At 32.5% G+C, this 27,491-nt stretch overlaps 1 protein-coding gene across 1 annotated transcript in view; it reads left to right on the top strand.

Annotated features, from left to right (window-relative positions):
* Positions 1 to 508: 508 nt before the first annotated feature.
* The window catches only part of LOC106673932, a 423,722-nt gene continuing 396,739 nt past the window's right edge, over positions 509 to 27,491 (top strand). The window contains exon 1 of the mRNA XM_014406324.2: positions 509 to 652. Coding sequence (XP_014261810.1) covers positions 511 to 652 — 142 coding nt within the window. The 5' untranslated portion in view covers positions 509 to 510. The remainder of the gene's footprint in view (positions 653 to 27,491) is intronic.

The raw sequence follows: 27,491 nt of genomic DNA, 5'->3' as shown, positions 1-27,491 counted from the left end.
AGACAAACACTTTGAGCCCTGAAGATGATCTCAATAAAGATCGAAACGTCAGCACGATAAAGAAAATGTATTTCTGAAACCTACATCTCACCAGACCGCATCTCACGATTTCTGAATAATAATTTCGAATAAATTTTCGTCATTTTATAAAAATTAAAAAAAGTTTTGACTAAATATTTTTGCATCAGCCCTGTATTATTTAATGTTTATACCATATTGTGCAATAAAATATATATTATAGTTATTAGAATAATTTGGTGTAAATGGCATTTACGTCAAACACAGCATTAGAAAATAGAAAAATTCAGCAGCATTTTAAAACAAAACCGAGTCAATATATGTAATTTTGGTCGGCTTATAATATCTATTGGTCATTTATTTAGGTTGGCCGTCCTTGGATATTTCGAAATATTTACTTTTTAATTTCACCGTCGGTCCCATAGACCCAAAAAGTGCGATCTTCGGGGGTCGGAACATACTCTTGAGTCTTGCCGTGCTCTCCAGCGGCGCATGCGGGCAGCGAGACCTTCCGCCTCCAACTTTCCGCCTTCCAGTACGGATCATGGCACATTCGTGAGCACCACGCCACCCCCGACCGCCGACAACATGTACCTCGTCGCCGCGATCTTCGCCCTCTCCGCCTACCCCATAGGTAAGGGATGATTTTCATTTTAAACTAATCTTTACCCATCTTGCTCATCACATAAACACGTTTTCACCCGATATGCCGTCCGATAAGAATTTTTCCACCTTAAGCATAAAAAAAAATTCTGTAGTGTAACATGTCCAACATATCCTAAAAGCGTATTTTTTCTTGTCTTATTAAGTTTTTATAAATTGTAAGGAATTTTCGCACTAAAAATGAAACACTGAATCAATTCTCGTTTTTATTATGTAATTTGAACTATGATGAAACATCTAGAATTTTCCACTTTTACACTCAAAATTGATCAACCATATCCGCACCTCTCACACAGAAAGATGTCTTTTTCTTGCTCAAAATTCTTCTAGGTTTTTGCTGTATAAGGAAATTAATATCAATCGACCTTCCTTGAACATAGCGCAAAGTTCTAAAATTCCATCCATTCCGCTAGCTCGCTGTTTTTTCATTAGGTGCGAATTACTTTACCTTCCAAAAGAAAGAATAGTTCCGATAAGTTCTCTCTCTGGAACAGGCAGGCTCGAGAAGATTATTTTCATTTTTTAGCAGAATGCTTAGTTTTAGCGGAATTCCGAGGACGGCATATAGGCTTGCCCACGTTGACAAGAGACCACCTTTTTATTACAAAACTCCGAGTGCTTAAATTTAGTAAAGTTTGCGGTGGAAGTCTGGAACTACAGGAAAAAACTAGTTTTTTGTTTCTATTATTAAAAGTTTAATGTATACATAAGAAGCACCCTGGTTATTTATATGTTTATAAGTGAATGTAAATATACATAGATATTTTAGTTTACTTATATAGTTTTTTTTCTTTTGTTTATTCCTTGAGAAAAAATTATTTTTTAGTCCTGTTTTGTTTGTTTATTAAAAATTTATAGTACGACTCCAGTAGACGGTTGATAACCATTGCCGTCATGTGCAATTTTTTCTCTCTTTTATTTATCTAGTAAAGTACTTTTTTCATTCATTCATAATTTCCTGCCAGTTTGTACACAGTTTAAAAAAGACAAAATAAAAGTATACTTTGCGCTTTTTTATTGAAATTATTATTATAATGATTATTTAAAAAAAAGCATTTTATACGTAGTTTGTCTTGCTGTATTGTGCAAGACTCCTCCCCCCTATTTTAACTCCCGAGTTTTCTTAAAATCATAAAATTGTGAGGTCTGCGTGGTTTAATCATTTCATGTTTTGTCTATCATCATTGCTTTGGTCAGAATCTTCGTTTTCTCGTCTTTAGTGGTGGTTTTCAGCCAAAATTTTTATTGAAAACTGTGTTCGGGGAGAAGCCGATAGGTCAAAAATTGCGACTACACAACTACACCATCACTATTTTCCTGCTTTTTTCTGAAGCTTATTTTTCAACTTACACGTGTGTGTTTCACCTCCTCTGGTGTGCCAATCAGACCTATTTTACTACTAGCTTACTACTATCGAAAGTATTTGGCTAATGCGCATTTTTGAAAAAACAGCGGGAGACTACTGTATATAATTTTTCATAATAATAAAACCTCTCAGTTTTTTTTTCATACTACATAAATATGAAATATATTTGATAAATATAGTTTCTATCTGATCATAAAATCAGTCTCGAAAGATAAACGGATTATTTGAACCAAGGAGGAATAAAAAAGAATATAGTATTTTATTAATAATTTATTTCGATTATCCATACTTTCTTTGTGTGCTTGCATTTGGACGTATTTCTTTTTATAATAATTTATTAAAATGTAGTCAGTATTCATGTATTAGCACGTTTTCATCTTTAACTATTCCTTTTTAGTTTATTTTTGCTTGGATAGTAAATTTTATTTTCTACTTAATTCACTTTTGAATAAAAACAGAATAAAATATATTATTTTTTCTGTTCCATCGTATGCTATGAAAATGGTTGTTTTTATAGAAAGTTTTAGGATTATAAGAAAATTGAAAATTTAGATTCTTCTTTAACTTGTCGTATAATGGAGTTTTGTTATTGTTTATACACAGTTTGATTTTCTGAGTCAATGTTGCGTTTTAACAATTTTTTTTCACAATTTGCAATTTTTTTACAATAATTTTTTTTTGACCGCACTGAAACCTTACTGTTTTGTAAGGATCATGTCAAGTTTTTCCTCTCCAATCTCTAACGCGCACTGCCATTATAATGCATTATCTATTTTTGTCTCCCTCTTTTAAATGAAACGAGTAAAAAATAGTTTCTAATTCGGGCATAATTAAAATCATACGAGTTAATTATCTTTCGTGAAAGAAAAAAATATGCTTTATTCACCACGCAGGCTTTTGATATTATTAATAAACTGGCAAACAAATCTTATTTGGTGTATTAAGCTTTGTTTTTTTATTAAACTGTGCTACATTTTAATGTTTGCCGGGTTAGGACCCGAGTCGTCAAAAAAATTACTCGCACTGAAGAAGTTAATTTAACTTCATAAAAGAGTTTTGAATAAAATATAAAAACCCCTTTCGGTCTTGTTTAAAATTAATATGCTCAATCCTGTTTTGTGGTTAATTATTAAAAACCCATCAGCACATTCAGAGAACTAAGAGCTGAATAACAGAAGTTATATTTTGTCTATTTAAAAAATTATAGTGATTCTGATCCCGCCGTTAATAATAGATCAATTGTAAAAGCTAACCTTCTGCTATATTTCAACCAATTTAATTATTGATTTAATGCGTCCTGCGTTTGAAGTATATAACAAACCAAAGGTTTTGTAAATAGTTCACATGTCTGCGATACCGAAGCTTTATCTCAGCTGAAATATCGTGACGTTTTGTCGATTAACGCGTTCAGTTTGTCTGTCTGGCCTACCTCAACGTCATTTCTCTTCTAGAGAAAAATATCCCGCTCTAAACAAGGTAAACAACTTTTGGAATAAGCATTTTTCTTCGGCGTTTGTCTAAATTTTTTATGTCCTTGAAAATTAAACCGTTTTGAACAGCGGTAGACCTTTTTTTTAATGAAAATTTACGACTGACTCAAATAGGTATGTATGAACCATTTTAGACAGATAATTGATGGTATAAAATTGAAGAAGAACAAGCAAAGATAATTATGGAGTGGAAACGGCGAATTTTCAGTTCCTGCGTAACAATACAAAATTTCACTCTTTCACGGCGCGTCAAGTATGCTAAACCGTCATGACTGGCAGGTCGTGCAAAATGAATGAACTGAGCGCCGTGAATTCCACGAGAAAATATAACTTTAAACTCACACATAATCGCCTTATCTTTCTTTAATTCTAGACCTAGGGAAAATAGTATTTACTGTTCACTACTAAATTATTATACTGGTGGAACAGGCAGAACTAAAATTGTGGACGTAATTTTCAAGATAATGAAGTACTTGACTCTCTCTCTCTCTCTCTTTCTCTCTTTCCTTCTCTCTTGATCTATCTTTCAATTTGTAAGAATACTTCAACCACTAGTAGCAGTCACGTTGATAGGCAAATTTAAAAATAAAAAAAGCAGAAAGTATTTCTTTTCACGGCTCGTTATTATGCTAAACCATCATGACCGATGGGTTTGGCTAAACTGATGCACGAGGCGCCATAAATTCCAAAGAAAAGCAGTTCTTTACCTTTTACCCATCCTTCGTAAATACAACATCCACAACTACATTTTAGTTCCATTAACGATGAATGAATCGTGTGTATAAAAGCAGAAAATATCTCTTTTTTCACGGCTCAGTTACCATTAGTGTTGGCAAAAACCCTCAAGACTTCAATGTATCGGTTTTTTAAAATACCGACACTAAGCCTTGTTGTCAACAAACCTTCGTCCTAAAAAAGTCGATTTTTAGCATTAAATGAAACGGTTCAGCCTAATTTTCACAAAACACTGCACTAGTTAAAACACAATGCTTAAAAATGTGATGAAAATATTGGATTTCTTTATTTACTCATGCGTAAACATATTCTACATGACGTAAAACACAAAGAGTGAATGGTACAGGAAAATACGAAATCAAAATATGAAGTACTCTAGTTTACAGTTTTTCAATGCGTACAACATTATAAATTTATTTAAAATACATTAAATTGTTAAGAATTTTTAATATTGATAATTAATTAAATATATTTTTGATTTAATTTTATTCAGCTGATTATATAACTTTTTTTAAATTGTTGGTTACCAACGGTTAGATTTAACCTTTTTTTCCCCTGTGTTAGTGCTTTTTTTCTACCTTCTTTTATCCCTCGACGAACACTAACGAGGATAGTCGAATGTGATTTTTTAAAATTTTTTTAAGGGGCAGCTTGTTCATTTCAGTACCGAGCACCCGCGAAATAGTGCAACACACATTCACACTAATAAATACATTCACACTTGTACACATTGCATTCATTCTATTTGGTAGATGGAGTACTCATTATTCCTCCATCGGCCTCTATACAATAAAAAATTAATATAATTGGTCGATGGGGTATTTTCGTAAACATTCCGCCATCGACCCGAGTCAGAGCTCATCGGGCGATAGGGATGCTGTTCGACCATCAGCCCCTCCCCATTCACTCTAGTAAATACACTCACTCATACAAAACACATATTTTGAAGGTAATTTTATAAATATTCTCCCATTGACCCAAGTCACGTACACGCTCGAGAGGCGATGGAGATGCTATTCGACCATCAGCCCCTCCCCATTCACTCTAATAAATACACTCACTCATACAAAACACATTTTGAAGGTGATTTTATAAATATTACCGTATTGACCCAAGTCACGTACACAGCTCGAGGGGCGATGGGAATGCTATTCGACCACCAGCCCCTCCCCATTCACTCTAATAAATACACTCAATCATACAAGACACATATTTTGAAGGCTATATACAATAAAACATTCCCGATACACCTAAAAAGCGGAACAGGGGACCCTGAAATTCGTCGTGTCCGACAACCATTCTTAAATCCGGCGACATGCCTACACGCTCCCTCTATGGAGCCAAGGCATGACACGCTTCTATTCTCTTCGGACTAATTATAAACGAATAGCAAGATAAATAAATTTTATCTTTCACAAAACAAAAACCTACCTTTGAGGCGATATCGACCCTAAACATCGATGTCTCAAAAATATCGGCAGAAAATGTTCTTGCCGACCCTAGTTGTTGACATCTTGGTACGCAAAACTGCCGTGAATTTCAAGGGAAAGCAGTAATTTACTTTCTTCTCTTTTTTCTACCTTTAAATTTGATTACAACGTAAAAACTGCATTTTTGAAGTCTAAAATAATTAACTAACTAATTAAATCGTACATACTTACTCTGACTGTATTGACAAAATGAGTGATTTTACCAAATTTCTTTTGGTGTAAAAAGGTAAAATAACATGTTTAATTTATAATACAAGATCTGTAAAGATAGATATATATTTGAATTTTGTACTTCACTTTTTTAAAAATCCTTTTGTGGATCGTACATTATCTTTTGCAAGGTGTACGTTTTTTTATTGTTTACCTAATTATGGATTATCCTTAAAAATGAAACCGTTACAAATTAATTACTCCAAAATTTTCACGCTTTTAATCTATGGTTTAAACAAATCTTGCGTTTATTGTATGGTTCGATGAGTTCAAACTTATTAGTTAGTTCATTATTTTCCCTGTGGAATTCAAATGCGATGTCAAATTTAAATTGCTCGATTAATTAACAGGGTCGAGTAAATTGCTTTTCGATTGGCTATTGTGACTTGATTAAAGGTGGTGACATTTTTGGCATTTTTGTTTATAAACATTTCGGCTAATATAAATTTAATCGACATATGGTCTGTGTATCACAGAGTTTTCTCGTTTATGCTTCAATTTGTCCGAAGAGTATTGCCGAGGAACAAAATTCATGCCAAGAAATTTTTTTTACGGTGGTTTTTCAAATAAATGTCAGGGACATATTTAGTCTTCCCTGTATATATTTGTATATATTAGTATAATTGTGTACACCTGTATAATTAGCAAAACTGCTAAACAAAAAATTCCTGTAAAACAAAACTTACGATGTTTTTCAAATTAATGTAAGGGACATTTTCAGCCTTCACCCTGTATATATTTGTATGTGTTTTTATATATGTATATATATGTACTTTTATATACATATATATGTATATATGTGTATATATATGTCTATGCATGTGTAAAACACATACAAATATATATAGGACGAAGGCTGAAAACGATACACGTGTATAATTAGCAATACTACTAAACAAAAAATTCTTGTAAAACAAATTTACTGTGGTTTTTCAAATAATGTAAGGGACATTTTTAGCCTTCACCACATACAAATATATGATAGACATATATGTCTATGTATGTATAAAAACACATACAAATATGTACAGGGTGAAGGCTGAAAATGTCCCAGACATTTATTTGAAAAACCACCGTAAATTTTTTTTGACATGAATTTTTTGTTTACCAGTTCTGCTAATTATACATGTGTATCGTTTTCAGCCTGTATAAAAACACATACAAATTTATACAGGGTGAAGGCTGAAAATGTCCCTGTCATTTATTTGAAAAACCACCGTAAATTTTTTTTGACATGAATTTTTTGTTTACCAGTTGTGCTAATTATACATGTGTATCGTTTTCAGCCTGTATAAAAACACGTACAAATATATATAGGACGAAGGGTGAAAACGATACACCTGTATAATTAGCAAAACTTCTAAACAAAATATTTTTGTAAAACAAATTTACGGTGGTTTGTCAAATAAATGTAAGGGACAAGTTCTGCCTACACTCTGTATATATTTGTATGTATATATATATATATATATATATATATACACGTTAATTGTTGTTGTTGTAATGTTTAACATTTTTTTATCGGATAAAAAAATTACATTTTGTTTAGTGAGTATCAGATTTAATTGAATGAAATCGGTGAATATATTCCAGTTTAAAGATCTTCGAAAGAAAAAGTAGTTTTCTATCACTTCAAGTTTGAAAATTTATCTTTTTTATTACTACCTTGTTTAATTATATTTGTGTTGGATTCAATTGGCATTTACGACGGCATTGAGATAAAATCTTCTGGCGTCAGATCAACAAACTTTGAAAAATTAATCACTACGTTAACAAAATAAATTCTTATTGATTAGACAATTGATGTCAAAATTTATTGCTCTTTGCATAATTATCATATTGTACGCTTTCCACCTTTATATGACAAATTAACCATTTCTCCTATTTAAAATGAATTGGTATATGAGTTAGATACACAATGTACTCAATATTTTATTGCCAAATTTAGTTATATGTATGTTAAGGCACATAAAAATATATAAAGTGATATAAAGCGAAAAAATAAAGTGAAATACATAAAGAGAAATTTCAAGGTACTGATTTTTGAAACTAAACTGGTTTCTTGGCTCCAAATGAAATTCCTTTCATTCATTGAATTTATCGATTTTGATCTCAAAAAGCTAATTTTTCTGGGAGAGATAAGCCTCGAAAAAGAACGAATGAGAAATGAGGGTGACTTTTTTCTCTTTCGAAAGAATAGAAACCAAAATGAAATATTCTACCCGGTTATTTTTGTAAGAAAATTCTGGCTAGCGGCACCCTGAGCGCACTCGTGAATTCAGGATTACGAAGAGAAGTTATTTCAGCCGTATCATCATTTCGCCCTCGTTAAGCATCATCCGGCTTAGCCGAGATAAGATTAGGCAGATTAATAAACCTAATATGCACGATGGGTTGGGCGATACATTTTTTGCTTAATTAATGAGCATATTTTGGTAGAAGAAATTTTTTTTGGGGGGGAAGTAAAAAATATCAATACATTTCGGTTCACGTTTGTTTAAAAAATACAGTTTTATTTATAAAAAATCATAGAATATATTTCTAATTGTAAATCTGTGATATATAACACAATATTAGCTACTCTAAAATAGGCATTGTTACACGTCCAATAATTATTTTGGTAAAAATGTCCCAAACATGTTAGTTTAATCTGTTCGACGGCTATTTCGGGAAAACAGAGAAAATAGAATGGGCCCTGGAGATAGAAAAACAGAGGTCATTACTGATGAGTCCTTTCTATTTCCATACCCAGATGGCAAACGATATTTTTTAACTACTAAGATGAGTGTGGCCTCAAAAAGGAAATAAGGTTCAGTTTATTAAGGTGAAAATAGAAGAAAATGCAATTACGCCAGAAGTAAACTTCTAACGTTAATGAAGGAGTAAAGTTTATTGAATAACACAATAAAGAAAAGGTTCTTTTTTAAAGAATATCTTCTTACCGTCTTAGAGAATTATGTCAGTACTTAATCTCAAATATTATAAAGCTATAACCTACATATTAATAATTTTAACACCAAAATATCCAATGAATTAAAATACAATCAAATTGTTGTCTTCGGTTTGAGGAGGGAGAGGTAAAAGAGAAAGAGAGAATTGTTCACTTTGTCTCGAAGAAGCAAAGAGAAAAAAATGTTGATTTTGTCTCTAAGAAGCAGAGACGAAAAAGAATGTTGATTTTGTTATGAAGAAGCAGAGAGAACAAAAAATGTTGATTTTGTCCCTAAGAAGCAGAGACGACAAAGAGTGGTGATTTTGTTTTGAAGAAGCAGAGAGGACAAAAATGCTGATTTTGTCTCAAAGAAGCTGAGAGAACCGAAAATGTTGATTTTGTTTTGAAGAAGCAGAGAAAACAAAATTGTTGATTTTGTCTCGAAGAAGCAGAGAGAACAGAAAATGTGACATTTGTCTCGAAGAAACAAAGAGTACAGAAAATGTGGATTTTGTCTCGAAGAAGCAAAGAGTACAGAAAATGTGGATTTTGTCTCGAAGAAGCAAAGAGAATAGAAAATGTTTACTTTTTCTCAAAGAAGCAGAGAGAACAGAAAATGTTCACTTTTTTTCAAAGATGCAGAGTTGACTAGGATGGTGATTTTGTCTCAAAGAAGCAGAGAGAACAGAAAATGTTGACTTTTTCTCAAAGAAGCAGAGAGAACAGAAAATGTTCACTTTTTTTTTCAAAGAGCAGAGAGAACAGAAAAGGTTCACTTTTTCTCAAAGAGGCAGAGTCAACTAGGATGGTGATTTTGTCTCAAAGAAGCAGAGAGAACCGAAAATGTTGATTTTGTTTTGAAGAAGCAGAGAGAACAAAAAATGTTGATTTTGTCTCGAAGAAGCAGAGAGAACCGAAAATCCACATTTTGTCTCGAAGAAGCAGAGATAACCGAAATTGTTGATTTTTTTCTCAAAGAAGCAGAGTGAACAGAAAATGTTCACTTTTTCTCAAAGAGGCAGAGTCGAATAGGATGGTGATTTTGTCTCAAAGAAGCAGAGAGTACAGAAAATGTTGATTTTGTTTCTAAGAAGCAGAGAGAACAGAAAATGTTGATTTTGTCTCAAAGAAGCGGAAAGAACAAAAAATGTTGATTTTGTCTCGAAGGGGCAGAAACGACAGATGATGGTGATTTTGTCTCGAAGAGGTAGATGCCACAGAGAAATAGAGAATTTTATAATTTGTCCGATCGTTGACTTTGCTTGGAGAAAACAGAGATAACAACGAAGGTTTACATTGTCTCGAGGAGCCAGAGGCAACAAAGCATATACTTAGCTACTGCCATAAAATAGCTATCAAATGACTGTCGCCTAGTAAAGCAATGATTACTTACTAACTATTCCTAAGCAATAATTATTTCAATACTATTTCCTGGTAGCAAAATTAGCATCGACTGAACAAAATGACGAAAAACCTTCGACAAAAGTCTCTTTCTCCTTTGACCGTCTTAATTTTTCCTTATTATTCCACAATATAAAAAAAGAACAGGGTATTATACTTTGTAATAGAAAGTGACAAATATATATATATATTTTTTTTTTTTTACTTCCATCGACACGTTTTCCATCCTTTAGCACGACAGTCTTCCGGCTGTCTTTGTCACACGAGTACACTATCTGAGACACATTTTCACCCATAAGCCCAAGAGCTTACGGAAGGACGGCATCAAAACCTTTTTAGAAGGAAAAAGGGAGAAATGAATATTTCGCTACATGTATTTTATATGATTGCGTTAAATGTGTCACAGTGAAATAACATTTGAACCTGAGAGACCTTTTCCTCTTGAAAATGAACTTGAAAAAAAAATTGTTCGTTTAAATTATCTTATTTGGTTCAAAATGAAGTTTAATATTTTATTTTTAGAAAGAAAACTAGCCAATGTTGATTTTTCGTTAATTACATATTTGACGATACAGCCGGTTCCTCTAGTGAAAATTCATGTTGGCTTAATATTAATTGCTTTTTTCTCAGCGAAGCCGTTCAAGTCCTACCTTGAAGTATTTTTCTATTCGGCTTAAGTAAGTCAGTCCGACGAAGGGGATAAAAGCAACAAGCCACCCCTCTGAGGTTTTTTCGCTACTTTAGTCGAGGGAATCGACTGGTTCGTTCCAACATTTTCACGGGGGGAGGGGGTCGACCAATCTAACTTTTTTTATTAGGAAAAGTCTGTGTTTCGGTAAATAAATAGATTTTGTGATGGCGAAAAAAAGGAGGAAGCTCGCATCCGAGCCCAGGTTGGCCCGGGTCGCCAATACAGTTAAACTTTACTCTTTCTTACACGATAGTTTGATAAATTAAAGCAATAAAACTTTTTTTCCGACGATTTATTTCAGACAAAATTTTGAACTTTCTTCTCGATAAATTTTTTCCCCTCGATGAGATTTACTATTTAAACAGCAATTTTTTAAAGCCCCTATTTGTGATCCAATTAGAACAATATTTATTTCTATTGTAATACAGTTTCTTTAAAACAAGACACTACTTATGTTTTGTAGATATAAAATTCTTTTCAAAAATAATTAAAACCGAATAACAGTGAATATAATATCTTATAAAATAATATTGTGAAAATTGAAAAAAAAATTGTTGTTAAGTGTTAATTAGTGGACTTATTAATTAGTGTATTTCTCGTAGTGGTTGTTTATTCAATGGTAAATGGTAAAATTAACAATAAATTAAAACCAATATGTTTAGTGTTCTAACCAAATTAGTTCTTTCAATTAATTAATCTTTTTATCTAAGGTTTTGATTGAAATAAAAATTAAATTCAAAATTAAGATATGTCGACTCAGTTTGGTTACATCGGTGCGATTTCCTCATCCACGCTGGATATCGGGTAGGAAAAACCATGGAAATACGGATGAAGCGGGAAAAAAGGAAAGCAACAATTTACCTGATGGGGTAGACTACCAGCTCGTCCCAAAATCACCTCGGTGATGCTTCCTTTGACAAACTCCAGCAAAGCCGACGAACGCTTTTTCCACAAGAAAATCAGGGGGGAAAATAGCCGATGTAACAGACGGTTGTTAACTCGCAATTGAACAGGTCCTGTCCAACATAATCTGAGATAACCAGGTCATAACTTCCAGTCGCGTTAACAATGGTGTTATATTAAATATAACATAAATTATCACCATAAAACCGTTAAGATTTGTGTATTTAATATCAAAAAGATAATTCTTTTAACGGTGAAGACTTCAGTATATGGGATTCATCCTTTCATGCCCAATCCTGTCTCAAATTTAACAAATTTGTTAAGGCTTAGTTAAGGATGTATTTTATCCCGTGTTTTGTCACAATATTTTTGGAGCGAAATTAAGATTCGATCTTGGAAGGCCTTGGCATCGCTCTTGACCCCATCACTTATCGATTATTAATCAACAGACTTAAAATTGTTCATATACAGTTTATAATTACCCCTTTCTTGCTCAAGTTGCGTCAGACGCCAAATTTAGCAATTTTTTTTAAGGTTAGCAGGAAATCCCGTGAGTTTAGTGATGGCGCTTGTTCCTGTTTTGTTTCTGTCCGTGTATTGGCAACATTGATTTATTTGGCGTCAATCTAAACTCACGGGATTTCGCTCTAATCTTTTAACAAAATCAATCTAAGTTCATGCTCTTAGTTAACATTGTCGTCTCATATGTCTTGTATGGATTCCCACGCCATACTCAGTCCTACGATCTGACTTGAACATAAGTCGGTGGTTCCTTGTTGTTGATGTACAGCAAAAAGTAAAACGATCAGTATTGTTCTCCAGATTTTGCATCATAAACTGAAGGTGTTTTTACTGTTGCAGATTGCTTGGGATAGGTTAAAAGACAATAGTTTAGCATAACCAGGTGGCAATGTATTGGAATGTGAAGGAAAGCCAATATTACAAATGGTTTATAGAAAGGGACCCAGAATGCTTCCTTGTAGGACGCCGGTTTGTCTAATATCTAAGTACCTCACTTTAAACCTGCTGGTTAGTTAAATAGGATTGAGAATAAATTAAAGGGTGGTTAGGAAGAGTTTAATTTTACAGAGGTCGCCTGGGTGTCAGATCCTAAACCTGGGTCACATCCCTGCAACCAAGCAGCAAATGAAATATTGTCAAAAACTTTCAAACTTTGCTAGATCGTTAAATGATAAAGAATGAAGCCGAATTGGACAGAAGGAAATTTTATTTGAATCTAAGATGTATATTGATCGTTTGAAAAGGAGACTTCAGGGACTTTGGACATATCAGTAAGAAAGCAGATGGGTCTGTAAGAAGGTATCAGGTATGTATGCTTTAAAAATGATCACAGAAAGAGATGAAACTAAGTGGTATTGTATACTGCGGTTAAAAAAAGTACTTTTAAAGTTTAATGAAAAAATTAATGTGTATACAATTTTTTTAACGTTTTCTAGAGAAATTTCAAATAGTGTCTTAAAATTCTACCTATTCGATCTGTCATAATAAATTACTCCAAATATATATCCTTTTGCTCATTACGGTTTTGACTGATGTTGTTTCGCTCTGTCAGAATGTTGTCAAAACTCCATCTCTAACAAAAATGAGACTTATAAGATTACAGCCAGCGGATAATCGATTTTGATCAAACAGCTCCTACATTTCCTTTCAATTTCTCATTATATCAGCGATTGTTTTTCTCCTTTATTTTCACTTAGGGGTAGAAACTTTTTCAAACTTATCAGTTTAATTTTAAAACACGACAGGTCGAATTTGTTCGTTTAGTAGTCGAAACAATCAAATTTGGCCCGGGTAATTTCAATCGGACGGTACAAAATTTTTTGTCTTAGTTTAACAAAGCTGGTTTTTGTAAGCCAACTAAAGCAATTAACCGGTTGACACCCTGTTTACAGAGCAAAACCACCAAAACCGGCCCTCGGGGTGAGCCAGGTGAAAAAGTCTTTCTCGTTTTGTAGTTGACGCCATTCTATGCTTAACTCATTGTGAACTCATTACGTGATCAGGAAAAAATCAAGAAATTTTCTGACAAGAATCAGAGAATATGTACTAATGTTTCATTCTATCAGGGAGCGTGGGAAAAATAATCGATGCAAAAAAAAAGAATATTAGGTTCTAACCCGGAATGTATATTATTAAAATAAAAACCCATTCTATATTCTGCCTTAACCGATTTTTTCTTCTATAATGATAGACCGTCAACAATGAATATATTTCGCTGATTGGTTGAAGCGTTGAACACGTTGGGAATTGATACAACCACTGTCAGTCTTTCCTGGATTTTTCCAGAGGTTGGATGGTTTTTTTTTTTGGTCGAAAGAAATTTGCGAACTTGAGCCGTGAACTTGAATTCATCGCTTTCAGAATCTTCAGTTTTGTCGAGTTCTCATCATTCCTTTTTTTCAACTTTTTTCAACGCCAGAGAGTCTTTTGAAGTTTTAATGATGAATGTGTTTGGTTGTTTAGTTCTAGTTTCTAGTAGTGCTGAAGCACGACAGAGCCTCCAATACTTTTTTTAAAATTTTAAATTAAAGTTTTTTTATAATTGTAGTCAAAAATCATAATTTTTCGTTCGTTTTCCACTATTCTTTGGATGTGGAAAGATCCTCAAAAATTAAGTCTTAATTTTTTTTTGGCCAATAAGAGACGTGGTGGTCATAGTTCAAATGATCAACTTGAAGGTTGAAAAATAGTTGGATTCTTTGCTTTCTCAATCTTCAGTTTTGTCGACTTCGAATCATTCTTTTTTTTTTCAACGCCAGTGTGCCTTTTTTGTAGTTTTTTTAATGAATGTGTTTGGTTGTTTATTTCTTGTTGAAAAAATGTGCTGAAGCACGACAGAGCTTCCATTTTTTTAAAATTTTAAATTACAGTTTTTTCTATAATTATAGTCAAAAGTCTTAATTTTTTGTTTCTTTGCCACTATTCTTCGGATGGGAAAAGATCCTCAAAAATTAAGACTTAATTTTGTTTTGGTCAATAATACGATATGGTGGTTATAGTTCAAAAGGTCAACTTGAACGTTGAAAAATAATTGGATTCTTTGCTTTCTTGCAATCTTCAGTTTTGTCGATTTCGCATCATTCTTTTTTTTCAACGCCAGTGAGCCTTTTTGTAGTTTTTTTTAATGAAGTGTTTGGTTGTTTATTTCTTGTTTAAAAAATGTGCTGAAGCACGTCAGAGTCTCCATTTTTATTTAAATTTTAAATTAAGTTTTTTTATAATTATAGTCAAAAGTCTTAACTTTTGTTCCTTTGCTACTATTCTTCGGATGGGAAAAGATCCTCAAAAATTAAGTCTTTTTTGTCAATAACACGACGTGGTGGTCATAGTTCAAATGATCCACTTGAAGGTTGAAAAATAATTGGATTTTTTGCTTTCTCAATCTTCAGTTTTGTCGACTTGGCATCGTTCTTTTTTTTTTTTAACGCCAGTGAGCCTTTTTTGTAGTTTTTTTAATGAATGTGTTTGGTTGTTTATTTCTTGTTTAAAAAATGTGCTGCAGCACGACAGAGCCTCCATTTTTTTAAATTAAAGATCTTTTTATAATTGTAGTCAAAATTTTTAATTTTTTGTTCCTTTGCCACTATTCATTGGATGGGAAAAGATCCTCAAAAATTAAGACTTAATTTTGTTTTGGTCAATAACACAAAAGTGGTCATAGTACAAAAGATCCACTTGAACGTTGAAAAATAATTGGATTCTTTGCTTTCTTAGTCTTCAGTTTTGTCGACTTCGAATCATTTTTTTTCGATGCCAGTGAGCCTTTTTTCTAGTTTTTTTAATGAATGTGTTTGGTTGTTTATTTCTTGTTTAAAAAATGTGCTGAAGCACGTCAGAGCCTCCATTTTTATTTAAATTTTAAATTAAAGTTTTTTTATAATTGATGTCAAAAGTCTTAATTTTTTGTTCCTTTGCCATTTGTATAACAATTCAATTAAAATAAAACCAAATTGCACAGTGGCAAAGTTATACAAGTTTACCTCACATGAGAAGTTAGAACGCATGCAATAAAGTTACTAATAAGCTTTAGCTTATTATTTGAAACTTTATGAAGTAAACTATGCTCTTATTAATTATCATCGTTCATCCGTGCTTGGCTAATGGGCTGATATAAAAGTTAATACGCGATACTTAAGTTACTTAAAACAAAAAGCCGAAGGACGAAAACTTATCGGGTTGTTTCTGCTGAATTAGGGGGTTGAATAACAAGGTACTAATTTCTACGGTGGGATGATGCGGGCGCCCTGGCGAAATGAAACCTACGCCGACCTCCCGCACGGTTTTGGGCTTAACCTAAAACGATAGTAATCTCTTCTGTCCAAATCAGAAGTACAGCCATACGTGTACGGGCTAAAATTGTTCTGTCTAAAAACCTTCCTATCACGGGCAGCCATGCGTGATGAAGATTGTACTCATAGACACGATTTTCCGGGAAGATTATTCATTTTTCAAATTCAATTTTCATATGTTCAAAAATAAATAGTACAATTATTTTGTATAACGGTTTGTTTTGTTTTTCTAATGTAATGGATCAAAGAAACAAAAACCTTTCAATTACACGGCGCTTTGAGTATACTAAACCAGCAATGCTGATAGGTCTTGCAAAACTGATGATCTGAGCGCCTTTAAATGACCGTATTATTCTCATTGTATTATTTTATATTATTATTGATATTATTATTTTATATTTTACTTCAAATGTAAAATTATTGACCATCTCTGATTGTGATACTGTTATTCTACAAAATAGTACAAGGCCATCTTTTCTATTTAATCTTTTTAAAATAATAATCGCAANTATATATATATATATATATTTCTCATCAGTATTATTTTCTTATTAAAAAGTGAATAAATTGAAACAAAAGTCTATTTAATTTTAACATCCAAATACTCATATTAAATCAAATTTTATAACAAAAATTTAAAAACTATAGTAAGTTTTAATAAGTAAAGTAAAATAATTCCAGTCATGCCAGAAGACTTAACGTCCATCTGATCGTCGTAGTGGAAGATGAGACCATTCCCGATACTTTATACAATTGTTTTTATTAAAATTCTTAAAATATTACTCTAGAACAGGTAGAGTAGAAAATACCGGTTGGATACCGATACCAAATATCACAAGCATTAATTTACCAATATTTTGTGATATAGCGTGTGTCTTCTTCTTTTTTGTTGGGCCCAACCCTGAATTCGGAAAACCGAAAACAAGATCCCAGAGGTTTTTTACGATCGGACCTGACTACAATTATTTCATTTATCGATCAGGCACCTTTTATATTTCATTTAAACCAAAGTAAATACGACACCAAATGTTTCTTAAATTTGAATCTTTAATTACAATTTATTTTCACATAAAATGACAATATATGTTATTAATTATTATTTTTAATTTAAAGAATTCTTTTATCCTATAACAAACTTATCTCAAATTCACAAACCTTAATTTTAAAATGGAATTTGATTTTCGTTTTATAGTTCCATAAAGAAAGGTAAAGAAACCATAAAGAAATGTAAAGAAATTATTATTATTAAAATTTTGATCACCAAATTAGAAAATACAATTAAAATATTAACACAACTTTTAAAATGAAATATTATTTCTTCTATTTTTCTTTATAAAAATAAATACCATTTTAAAACTAAATTACAATTATTATTTATTTATTTTGACGTTAAAGTAATAAAAATAAACTCACTTGAATAGTGTGCACACTAAATTTTTCTTTCTACCAAAAATAGCTGTTTACCCACACACGCCAGAAAGGGATCTGTTCGAGGACATTAAAAAAATAACCCTTTCTTGGCCCCTACTCCTTTCACTGTTTGAATGTGTGGAGGGACATGGCGGTTCATTTAAATCCGAACGTGACAATAATTATAATAAAATTTGTAAATATATGACTGGTAAATAACTCTCTGTGAAAAACAAATTATACAGAAAATATGTTGTGATTAGTGACCGTTAATCGATATTTATTTAGAAATCGTGAGATGCGGTCTGGTATGATGTAGGTTTCAGAAAAACATTTTCTTTATCGTGCCAACGTTTCGATCTTTATTGAGATCATCTTCAGGGGGATTTACAAACATTGTTTACATATAACAATTTTGGATGTGGAAAAGTGAATTTATACAATGCAAACATAATAATCATTACACATTTACTAAATACAGTCATACCACAACTTCCTTTCACATTACCCTTCCTCACTAAATACGTAGATGATATATTGACGGCAGTTCCCACAGATCAAATTCAAACTACATTAGATACATTTAATAGCTTTCACCCACGCCTACAATTTACACATGAAATCGAAAACAACAAAACAATACCATTTTTAGATACACTCGTAATAAAACAACCAGATGGCACATTAATCACAGATTGGTACGAAAAACCAAGAAACACAGATCGCTACCTCAACTTTAAATCTTACCATCATCTTCATACAATAATAAACATGGCAAAAGGGTTACTTCACAGAATGATTACCTTAAGCCATGAATCCTTCTACCACAAAAACATAAAGATATACAAACAGATCCTCCATAACAATCTCTATCCTAAACACATAATTAACAGAATAATCAACAATTACAACTCAACATTAACACCATCCACTATTACTAATAATACTACATTAAGTCTATCGAATACAAACAAACCAGCATACATTTCCATGCCATTTATTCAAGGCTTATCACATAAAATAAACACATTTCTCTTGTCCGATAACTTCAAAATAGCTTTCAAAAATTATAAAACAATCCAAACACTTTTTTCCAAAATTAAAGATCCCACACCGATAACAAATAAATCTGACGTAATCTACAAGATCAACTGTTTAAACTGTCCGGCAACTTACATCGGTCTGTCCCAACATCTGGACAAGAAAGTAAAGCAACATATCTATGATTGCAAAAAACCTAAGCAAAATCCTACAGCACTCGCTACCCATCATTGAACACCAAGACAATTTCGACTTTAAAAATCCAAAAGTATTACACACAGAACAAAACAAACATAAACGTAATTTCTTAGAAATGGTTTATATCAACAGAGATAAACAAAGCATCAATTACAGAACAGATACATGTAAACTCAGTCGCAGCTACGCCGACATCATTAATCAAATACAATACAGATAACATACATCTATCATTATATTACATTCCACACATCAAATACTTTTCACATAGTCTAATTTTCCAACAATTTAGTTTTCCTTCTCCTATTTATCCCCTTTCTATATAATCCTGAAAGGATAATCTGGCCGAACCATTACCAACGCATTGTTTCCCTTCGTCGGCACTTTTCACCTCAAAGAAGCCGACGCCTTATACAAAAATGTCTTTTCTATACCGACATCCTTCCGCACCCCTTCAAAATCCAACATGAATATATACACACAAAATAGCAAAATCTCACTGGCAATCTCAACAAGACACGCAAGAATGGCACAATTACACAGAAGACAAACACTTTGAGTGAGTAGAAATACTTTGATTGAATATATAAAAAATCCATATCCAAAATGTAATTGTTATATGTAAACAATGTTTGTAAATCCCAGGCCCTGAAGATGATCTCAATAAAGATCGAAACGTTGGCACGATAAAGAAAATGTTTTTCTGAAACCTACATCACACCAGACCGCATCTCACGATTTCTAAATATATACCCCAAATAGTCATATTATCATGTAATAAAATTGAGGAGTATTATCAATAACCTAGCTAATTAATTTACATATGTTTTTGATGGTTCTCTTGACCAAAGTATTTTTACTTTTAAGAAATTCATTAATTATTTTTTTGGCAAAGTGTGTTGAGATGAAAAATAAGTGTCATGATTGGGCCTTGAGCCCACAAAACCCGGATTAGAACCCCGGGTAATATCATTAATCCATTGCTTAAAAATAAACAATTGAGACTTTCAATAAGTAATGCTATCAAATTACGTCATTTTTTAAATGTCAATGAATGAAAAAATATTCATATAGTTTTAAAATGCAAATTCTTGATAATATATATCAGGTCTTATAAAAAAAAAAATTCCTGCCATAACTTTATGGCATAGGCGATAGAAGTCACGGTGGCTCAAGTGGTAGAGCAGCGGCGTATTTCCCAAAAGTCGTGGGTTCGAACACTTCGAACACACCTGTGACACCAATTTCGAAAAAGTTGTGTATACTTAATTGAGTAATTGTATAAAGAGATTGATTAAAAAAACATCTCAGATGCTTCAGAGATTCGCAACGAGACGACAAATCACTTAATAAATCATAATTTTGAACCAAATACAATAAGAACAAGCATGAATCTTGCTATTTCATGCATTAGCATATTACATTAATACAGAACATACACAAAACTCGAGCAACCAACATGCTGGTTATCCCACCGTTATGCGAACAAATAACACAGATGGAAAACCTACAAATGCAGACCACTGGTGTACCACATAAAACACTAGACAGTAAAAACCTAACTAAACTAGCAAACGTTTAGAAGAAAACAACATTGAAATCAACAGAAAAAAAAAATCTAATAACGCTCAAATAAAAATGGATAATGGAAATAGCCGACATCACGACCGACCAATGAATACCATGACCACACCCCCTATAGCAAACTCCCCCAGCGAGAACGGACGGACCCAATGATATATAAACTCTACTCGGGCAAAGTGACAGACTGAAGTTCCTCACTGAAGATGACGCAATTCTTAAACGCATTATGTTAGTTCAACAAACCCATGAGGGAAAACGGACACATTAAGTAACTCAATGTCGGTGTCGTTTAATTTTTATTCAATGATTTTTAGCATTAATTTATCTTCTATTATTTTATAATCCTTCAAAAGAAGTTAACGATAATTACGAATAGAATTTTCTTAAAAGAAAATTATACTTTTTAATCAAACGTTAAGCTAAAAAAAGTCATAACATTTTATTGCACAATGCTTTGGGCTTTTCAATATAATTATTATAAAAAGTTGTTTAAAATAGTTGTTGTTGATCTAGGGGGGAATTTAATGAAGCGTGAAAGTAATTTCAACGTTAACAATCTCTGGAAGAATCTGGCTGAGATCTTATCTCCCTGACAACCCTTCTGCAGTAATCTACTCCTTCTCTTTTATCTGTGCTGTTTAACTATAAGAACTATGTGAGTTAACAATGTATTAGTTTATGATTTTCTTTTCCATGCCGGCATGATAATCTTTGAACTGTTTTTCCTCTGGAAATCGACCGTGGTAATTTGAATACTTTCAAACGAACTCCGTCTTCAAACATGAAAAGTGAAGTTTCTTTTAAGCCGATAAAGATTTATGATTAATAACGGTCAGAAACAGTTGTGATAATATTAAACAAGAAATTAATTATGAAGCGAAGTCCTGTTAAATTATTTGTTTACTTAACCAATTTTTACCGAGAAATCATGAATTAAAGATAAAATTTTCCCAGTATTTTCCAAGCATTTGATAAACAGAAAAATAAATGATTTGAATATTACACTAGCGAATCGATGCTTTTGACTTTGATACAAAGGGCCTTTTGTTAATATTGTAAAACTTTCAACCCACTCTCAAATTAGGTCAATACGTCGGGTGACGACCTGGCCGGTTTATGTACCCCTTATATTCAAATCATTGTCACTCTAATCATCAGATCATCTGTTAAATCTATCATCGTGAAGGGAGACGTCGCCTTTATCGAACCCCATTGGAATCTCGTCTCATCATCAGGCCGGTTCGCCTCGGATCATCTATCATCGTTCGCCGATCACCCTTCATTCGCTGTACATTCTTTCTGATCATCACACAACCGCCTTTTTACATGAGAATATTTTCTTGTTCTTCTTTGTTTATGAAATCCTTTTTCTCTGTGAAAATTAGGAAATACAAACCGATTTTTTTTATCTATTGGTACAATTTTTGTAAAATAATAAACTGATCAGAATATAATGTCCGGTTTATTATGTGGTGTTTAATGACTGTTAGTTAATGATTATTTGGAGATCGTGAGATGCGGTCCGATGTGACGTCGGTTTTAGAAAAACATTTTCTTTATCGTCACAACGTTTCGATCTTTATTGAGATCATCTTCAGGGCTTAGGATTTATAAACATTGTTTAAATTATACAAATCCATGTAGGATGTGAAAAGTTGAATTTCTAGCATTGTATAAATTTACTTTTTTTACATCCTACATGAATTTGTATAATTTAAACAATGTTGATAAATCCTAGGCCCTGAAGATGATCTCAATAAAGATCGAAACGTTGGTATAATATAGAAAATGTTTTTCTAAAACCGACGTCACACCGGACAGCATTACACGAATTCCAAATAGACCGGTTCATTTTTTAACGTTGTTTTAACCATTTTTATTTATTTATTATCTTAATATGATTAGTGATCACTATCAATCCGGATCAATAGTTATATTGTATAACAGCCAACCAGTGACGTTAGGGACCGTGAGTGTTAGGGCGTCTGACTCGCATTTGCCACGCCTGTGGTTTTGTTTTATCATTGATTTATTTGTAATAAATTTACATAGAACGCATTCCTTTAAGTTTCAGGGAGAAGTGGCGAGGTACTATTACATCTCGTTACAAAATTGATCTATTTGATCCCTAGTCTAAATATAAATGTTTTTTTACAATATTGTGCTCGTGGAAAATTACAAAAAACTTTACAATTAATTAAGGTTTTTAGTTGAGATGAAAAAAGTTAATGGCACGAGAGGGATTCGAACCCACGACCTTCGGCTTGATACGCCGCTGCTCTACCACCTGAGCTATCGTGACCTCGATCCACTCAGACATCAACTCCCCATCTCAACCCCACCTTATGAGTTTTCCCTGCTTTTGCCATTTTTCAAGAGTTGAGATGGGGAGTTGATGTCCGAGTGGATCGAGGTCACGATAGCTCAGGTGGGAGAGCAGCGGCGTATCAAGCGGAAGGTCGTGGGTTCGAATCCCTCTCGTGCCATTAACTTTTTTTCATCTCAACTAAAAACCTTAATTAATTGTAATGTATTAATTCGTCAAGCGGACCACGAAATTAGGGAATTACAAAAAACCCCACAAAAATAGGATATAAGCAAAATGAAATCAGGTACATATTGAATTGAGTAGCTTTAACGATGTCACAGGAGTAAATGATATGTGCAAACATAATAACCACATAAAAATAATAAAATATAACAATAACTTGGAATAATAAATAGGATAATCAATTTAAATTTAATACAATTAAATAAATAATAAATGAATAAATAAAAATACATTAATAAATTAGAAGATTAATAATCAAACAAATATGCAACGTATATACATTTATATACACGTTGGTATAATATAATGTGTAATTTAAAGAAAATACACAATCTTATTAGGCGTTTGGGGTATGAAATAATAAGCCAAATTTGTTGCTCTGTAAAAATATAAAAGTAATTTATTACTAGGAACAAATGTAAATAAAAGTATTATAATACAAATTTACCTGTAAAAATACAAAAGAAACGACAATTAGAGCTATTATTTTTATTAGATTTTCAACATTTCAACAATGCACTCCTAACTTGTAATCTACTCTACAGGTTAACCTCCCTCTTAACAATCGAGTCGAGGTAGTGCGCGGCAAATTTCAAAATTAGTTTAAACAAATATAAATGTGCTTAAAAGAAGTATGATGTTAACATGTAACGTCGACTTTCTTTTAGGACAACGTTTTTATGTTATGACTTTTAGAAATATCTTTCTTTTGTTCTGAAAAACTTTCCAGGATTCTTGTTAACGTTTCTTCTGAGATTCCAGCAATAGAAGCCTCTTGTTTTATTGGTATTGTTGGTGTAATCTCCTCTAATATAAAGGTCTGCCCGTCGATTGTCGTAATCGAGGATATACAAATTTCATTTGTTTTTGAGTCATTTCCGCTTTTACCACAAACTCAAATCTTAATTTTTCCATTCTTCTCGCAAAATTGTCGTTTTATAATGTGTAATTTAAAGAAAATACACAATCTTATTAAAATAATAAGCCAAATTGTATTGCTCTGTAAAAATACAAAAGTAATTTATTACTAGGAACAAATGTAAATAAAATTCTTATAATATAAATTTACCTCTAAACATACAAAAGAAACGACAATTAGAGCTATTATTTATATTAGATTTTCAACCCTTCAACAATGCACTCCTAACTTGTTATCTACTCTATAGGTTAACCTCCCTCTTAACAATCGAGTTGAGGTAGTGCGCGGCAAATTTCAAAATTAGTTTAAACAAATATAAATGTGCTTAAAAAAAGTATGACGTTAACATGTAACGTCGACTTTCTTTTACATACATAATTTTCAAAGGTGCAGTGTGCCTATTTGCACACACACATGTACATCTTTACCCTTAAATTAGCCTGATTATTAGTGTAATATATGTTTTATTCTCCTGTGGTTCGAAATGGTATTCGTAGTGTAGTTTCCAATTTCTTGGCATGTCGATTTCTGTGCTTAGTCAGTTTATTGAAAAAGTTTTCAGTAAGCCGTATATCAATCTCATGTTTGTACCCTCATGGAGGAGGTAATTTTAGTGCGGCGGCTCGAAAAAGTTACCAGCTTCAGAAATTTTTTTTATGTGCAATGCAACTTCTTCCAATTTGATCTGGATGTGTAATTCCAAGCGGGGATGACCTACCGGAGGACAGGCTTTACCACAATTTCGTAAATGAGGAGTTTATTATTGAAATTGAGTCCAGAGTTATGGGACAAAAGCGGAAATAAGTACCTCGAAGCCACCTTCCCTATTTTTATGATTTCACTTACGTGACTTGAGAAATTGAGCTTGCTGTCTAAAATAATGCCTAACTATTTGATTTTTTTACCCCATGGAATTTGCAAGCTGTTAACAGAAACTTGGTCTCTAAAGATAGGGCGACGCCTGGTAAAATGTATGGCCTTAGTTTTGGGGGAATTTATTTGTAGTTTCCACAGCAAGCAGAGAAAACATGTGGTTTTGGAGTCAAATTCCGGTAGAGCCCATGTTATTAATTGTTCCTAATATGATAAAACTAAAACGACCAACTAAGTGTACTTTTTTTTGAAGAATGGTTGGCTTATTTAGTATCCAGGCGATATAAATAAATAAATCCTTTTATTTAACCTGCTGTCATTGAGTGAACAACTTACCCTTGACAACAGGGAGTTGTTTTGACCCATAAAATATAAATTATACAAAATCATTTAAGAAAAAAGTAAAAAAAAAATAATGTACATTTTCAGATACTCAAATAACAAATAAAAACATAAAGAAACAATATTTTTAGAAATTAATTTTCTAAATTTCAGGAAATTGATACAATTATAATTAATTCTCATTTTATGGTTGTACAACAGTTTAAGAGAAACTTTAATTGTAAAATTATAATAAATCTATTTTATAACTGTCGGTATAAAACTTTAAAAATAAGATTTCTTCTCGTAACATGTGTTGATGGTGGTTTGAAAGGGATGATTTTATGTTTAAATCATTTCAAAAAAAGACTATTTAAAGCTGATTTAAATTCATAATCTTAAATTTTTTGTTTGTTGATGTTTTTTTGAAACCTACATCACACCAGACCGCATCTCACGATTTCTAAATAAATATCGATACTAATCACCACACCTTAAAAATTTTGTTGAATAAAAAAGGTTTAGTTCTAATTTTGCGATCGTTACGAAACAAACTTTTTTAATTCATAGCAGCTGATTTAAATTCATAACCTTAAAAATTTTCTTTTTGTGTAAGGTTTTTTTGGTTGAGATAAAAAATTAATGTCACGAGCGAGATTCGAACACACGACCTTCGGCTAAATACACCGCTCTTCCGCTTGAGCAATCGTGACCTTGAAGGTCGTGGGTTCGAATTTCACTCGCGACATTGACTTTTTATCTCAACGAAAAACCTTACATAAAAGAATAATTTTTTTTTTGCCTTACCGTAGGTATTAGCCATCAAGCAGATAGTTTATTGCTTATTTGATCTAAAAAAGAATAATTAATTGAAAGAAGTAACTTGGTCAATTATTACTGAAACATAAATGGCTTAAAATTTTGTTGAATAAAAAATTTTAGTTTTAATTTTGTAATTTTTTAAATTGTTTTATTAGTCTTGGTGAGCTTAAGGGGTTTGAAATAACGGTTCATTGTTTTACCCCGAGACATAATTCCATAAACCAAACTTGATTGTGCCAGTGCTGTTTACAAAAAGTCACCATTTTCTCATGCCAATTACCAACAAATCACGTTATAGGGAACTAATGAACCGGAGCCGGTCAATCGTGAATCAATTGCTCCATCCCCGGTCAGTAGAAATTTATATCTTGTTCTTAATTAAAGCCGGCTATCGACCGAATGGGGTGGGGGAGGAAATCTCCGATAAATAATTTACTGGCAACTCTTTCTTGATATTTATAGCCCTACCCTTGGTTAGAGGCTATAGCAAACTATTTTATGAATACAACGGCGTAAATCAGACTGGGTGATCCTATGAACGGGGGGCAACGCGTTTTCAGCAAATAGTTCATGAAGAATGTGATGAAGAGTTTAATGTTTTATGGGATTGATTGCAATAAATGTCGATAGTTTGTCCCTTCCGATTAGACGTTACAGTCATCGATTATTGTCATTGAGCAATATTTGCAGTTTTTATTGTAAACGTAAACTTCCAACGATTTTAAATAATCGATGAGAATAGATCCTCTAAGAAAAGTATTGTAGTATGTAAATTGACTAAAAAGAAAAAGGGTGATTAATCGATAGGTTCTCTTTTACTTAATTAATGTTCATTATTAATTAACCACGATTTTGACTTTATTAAATTTTTGTTTTCTGAGAATAATAGTATTATTCGACAAACACAGTGGCTACTAGTGTTAATTAGTTTCCAGACAAGCATAAATATTTTTCTATTAGTTTTAGACTATTTTAATTTATATTCAGAAAATAATGTACGTTCTGACAGGTTTAAATTTGTATTTCTCAGATTACTCATCAAGCCTCGACCATAATTGAACAGTTTCGTCTGTTTTGTACGTTCTAATGTGGCTTTCAACTACATCGATAATGATACTTAATTATAATTGATGTTTTATGAATCACTCTTGTGGGTAGAAGAGGAGAAACACGTGCCAAAATAGACACCACGTGCCGGAAATCCAGTTGTTTATCAGTTTAAATTTCCCCTTCGATCCAATCTTCTTGAAATATCCTCGTGAGCTTTTCCCAACTCTCCCGTGTTGTAAAGTTTCCATCGGATTTCTCCCCATAGGGATAAAGGCGAACACACGTTTTGGACGAGAGGGAAGGCTCCTCTTTCCTCCCCAGTTGATTACCCTCCCTCCGGAGGTTGAGTCGTCAAGTAAATTAGACTAGTTTCTTGTTGGATTTACAGAGGAAATTAAACCGCGGTGTCGTCCGGGGGAGAAGGGAGGCTATTGCAGTCGACTTTTTTTTAAGGGTGGAAAACCGATTATGGCGAAACAAATTGGCCTGGAAATTCAACGATATGGAAAGTCC

Source organism: Cimex lectularius, unplaced genomic scaffold (genome assembly GCF_000648675.2).
Source record: "Cimex lectularius strain Harlan isolate CLEC.00 unplaced genomic scaffold, Clec_2.1 scaffold15, whole genome shotgun sequence".
In the NCBI taxonomy this organism is placed as follows: Eukaryota; Metazoa; Arthropoda; class Insecta; order Hemiptera; family Cimicidae; genus Cimex; species Cimex lectularius.
Note: the sequence above shows the minus strand (reverse complement) of the source record. Positions and strands in the feature narration are given on the sequence as shown.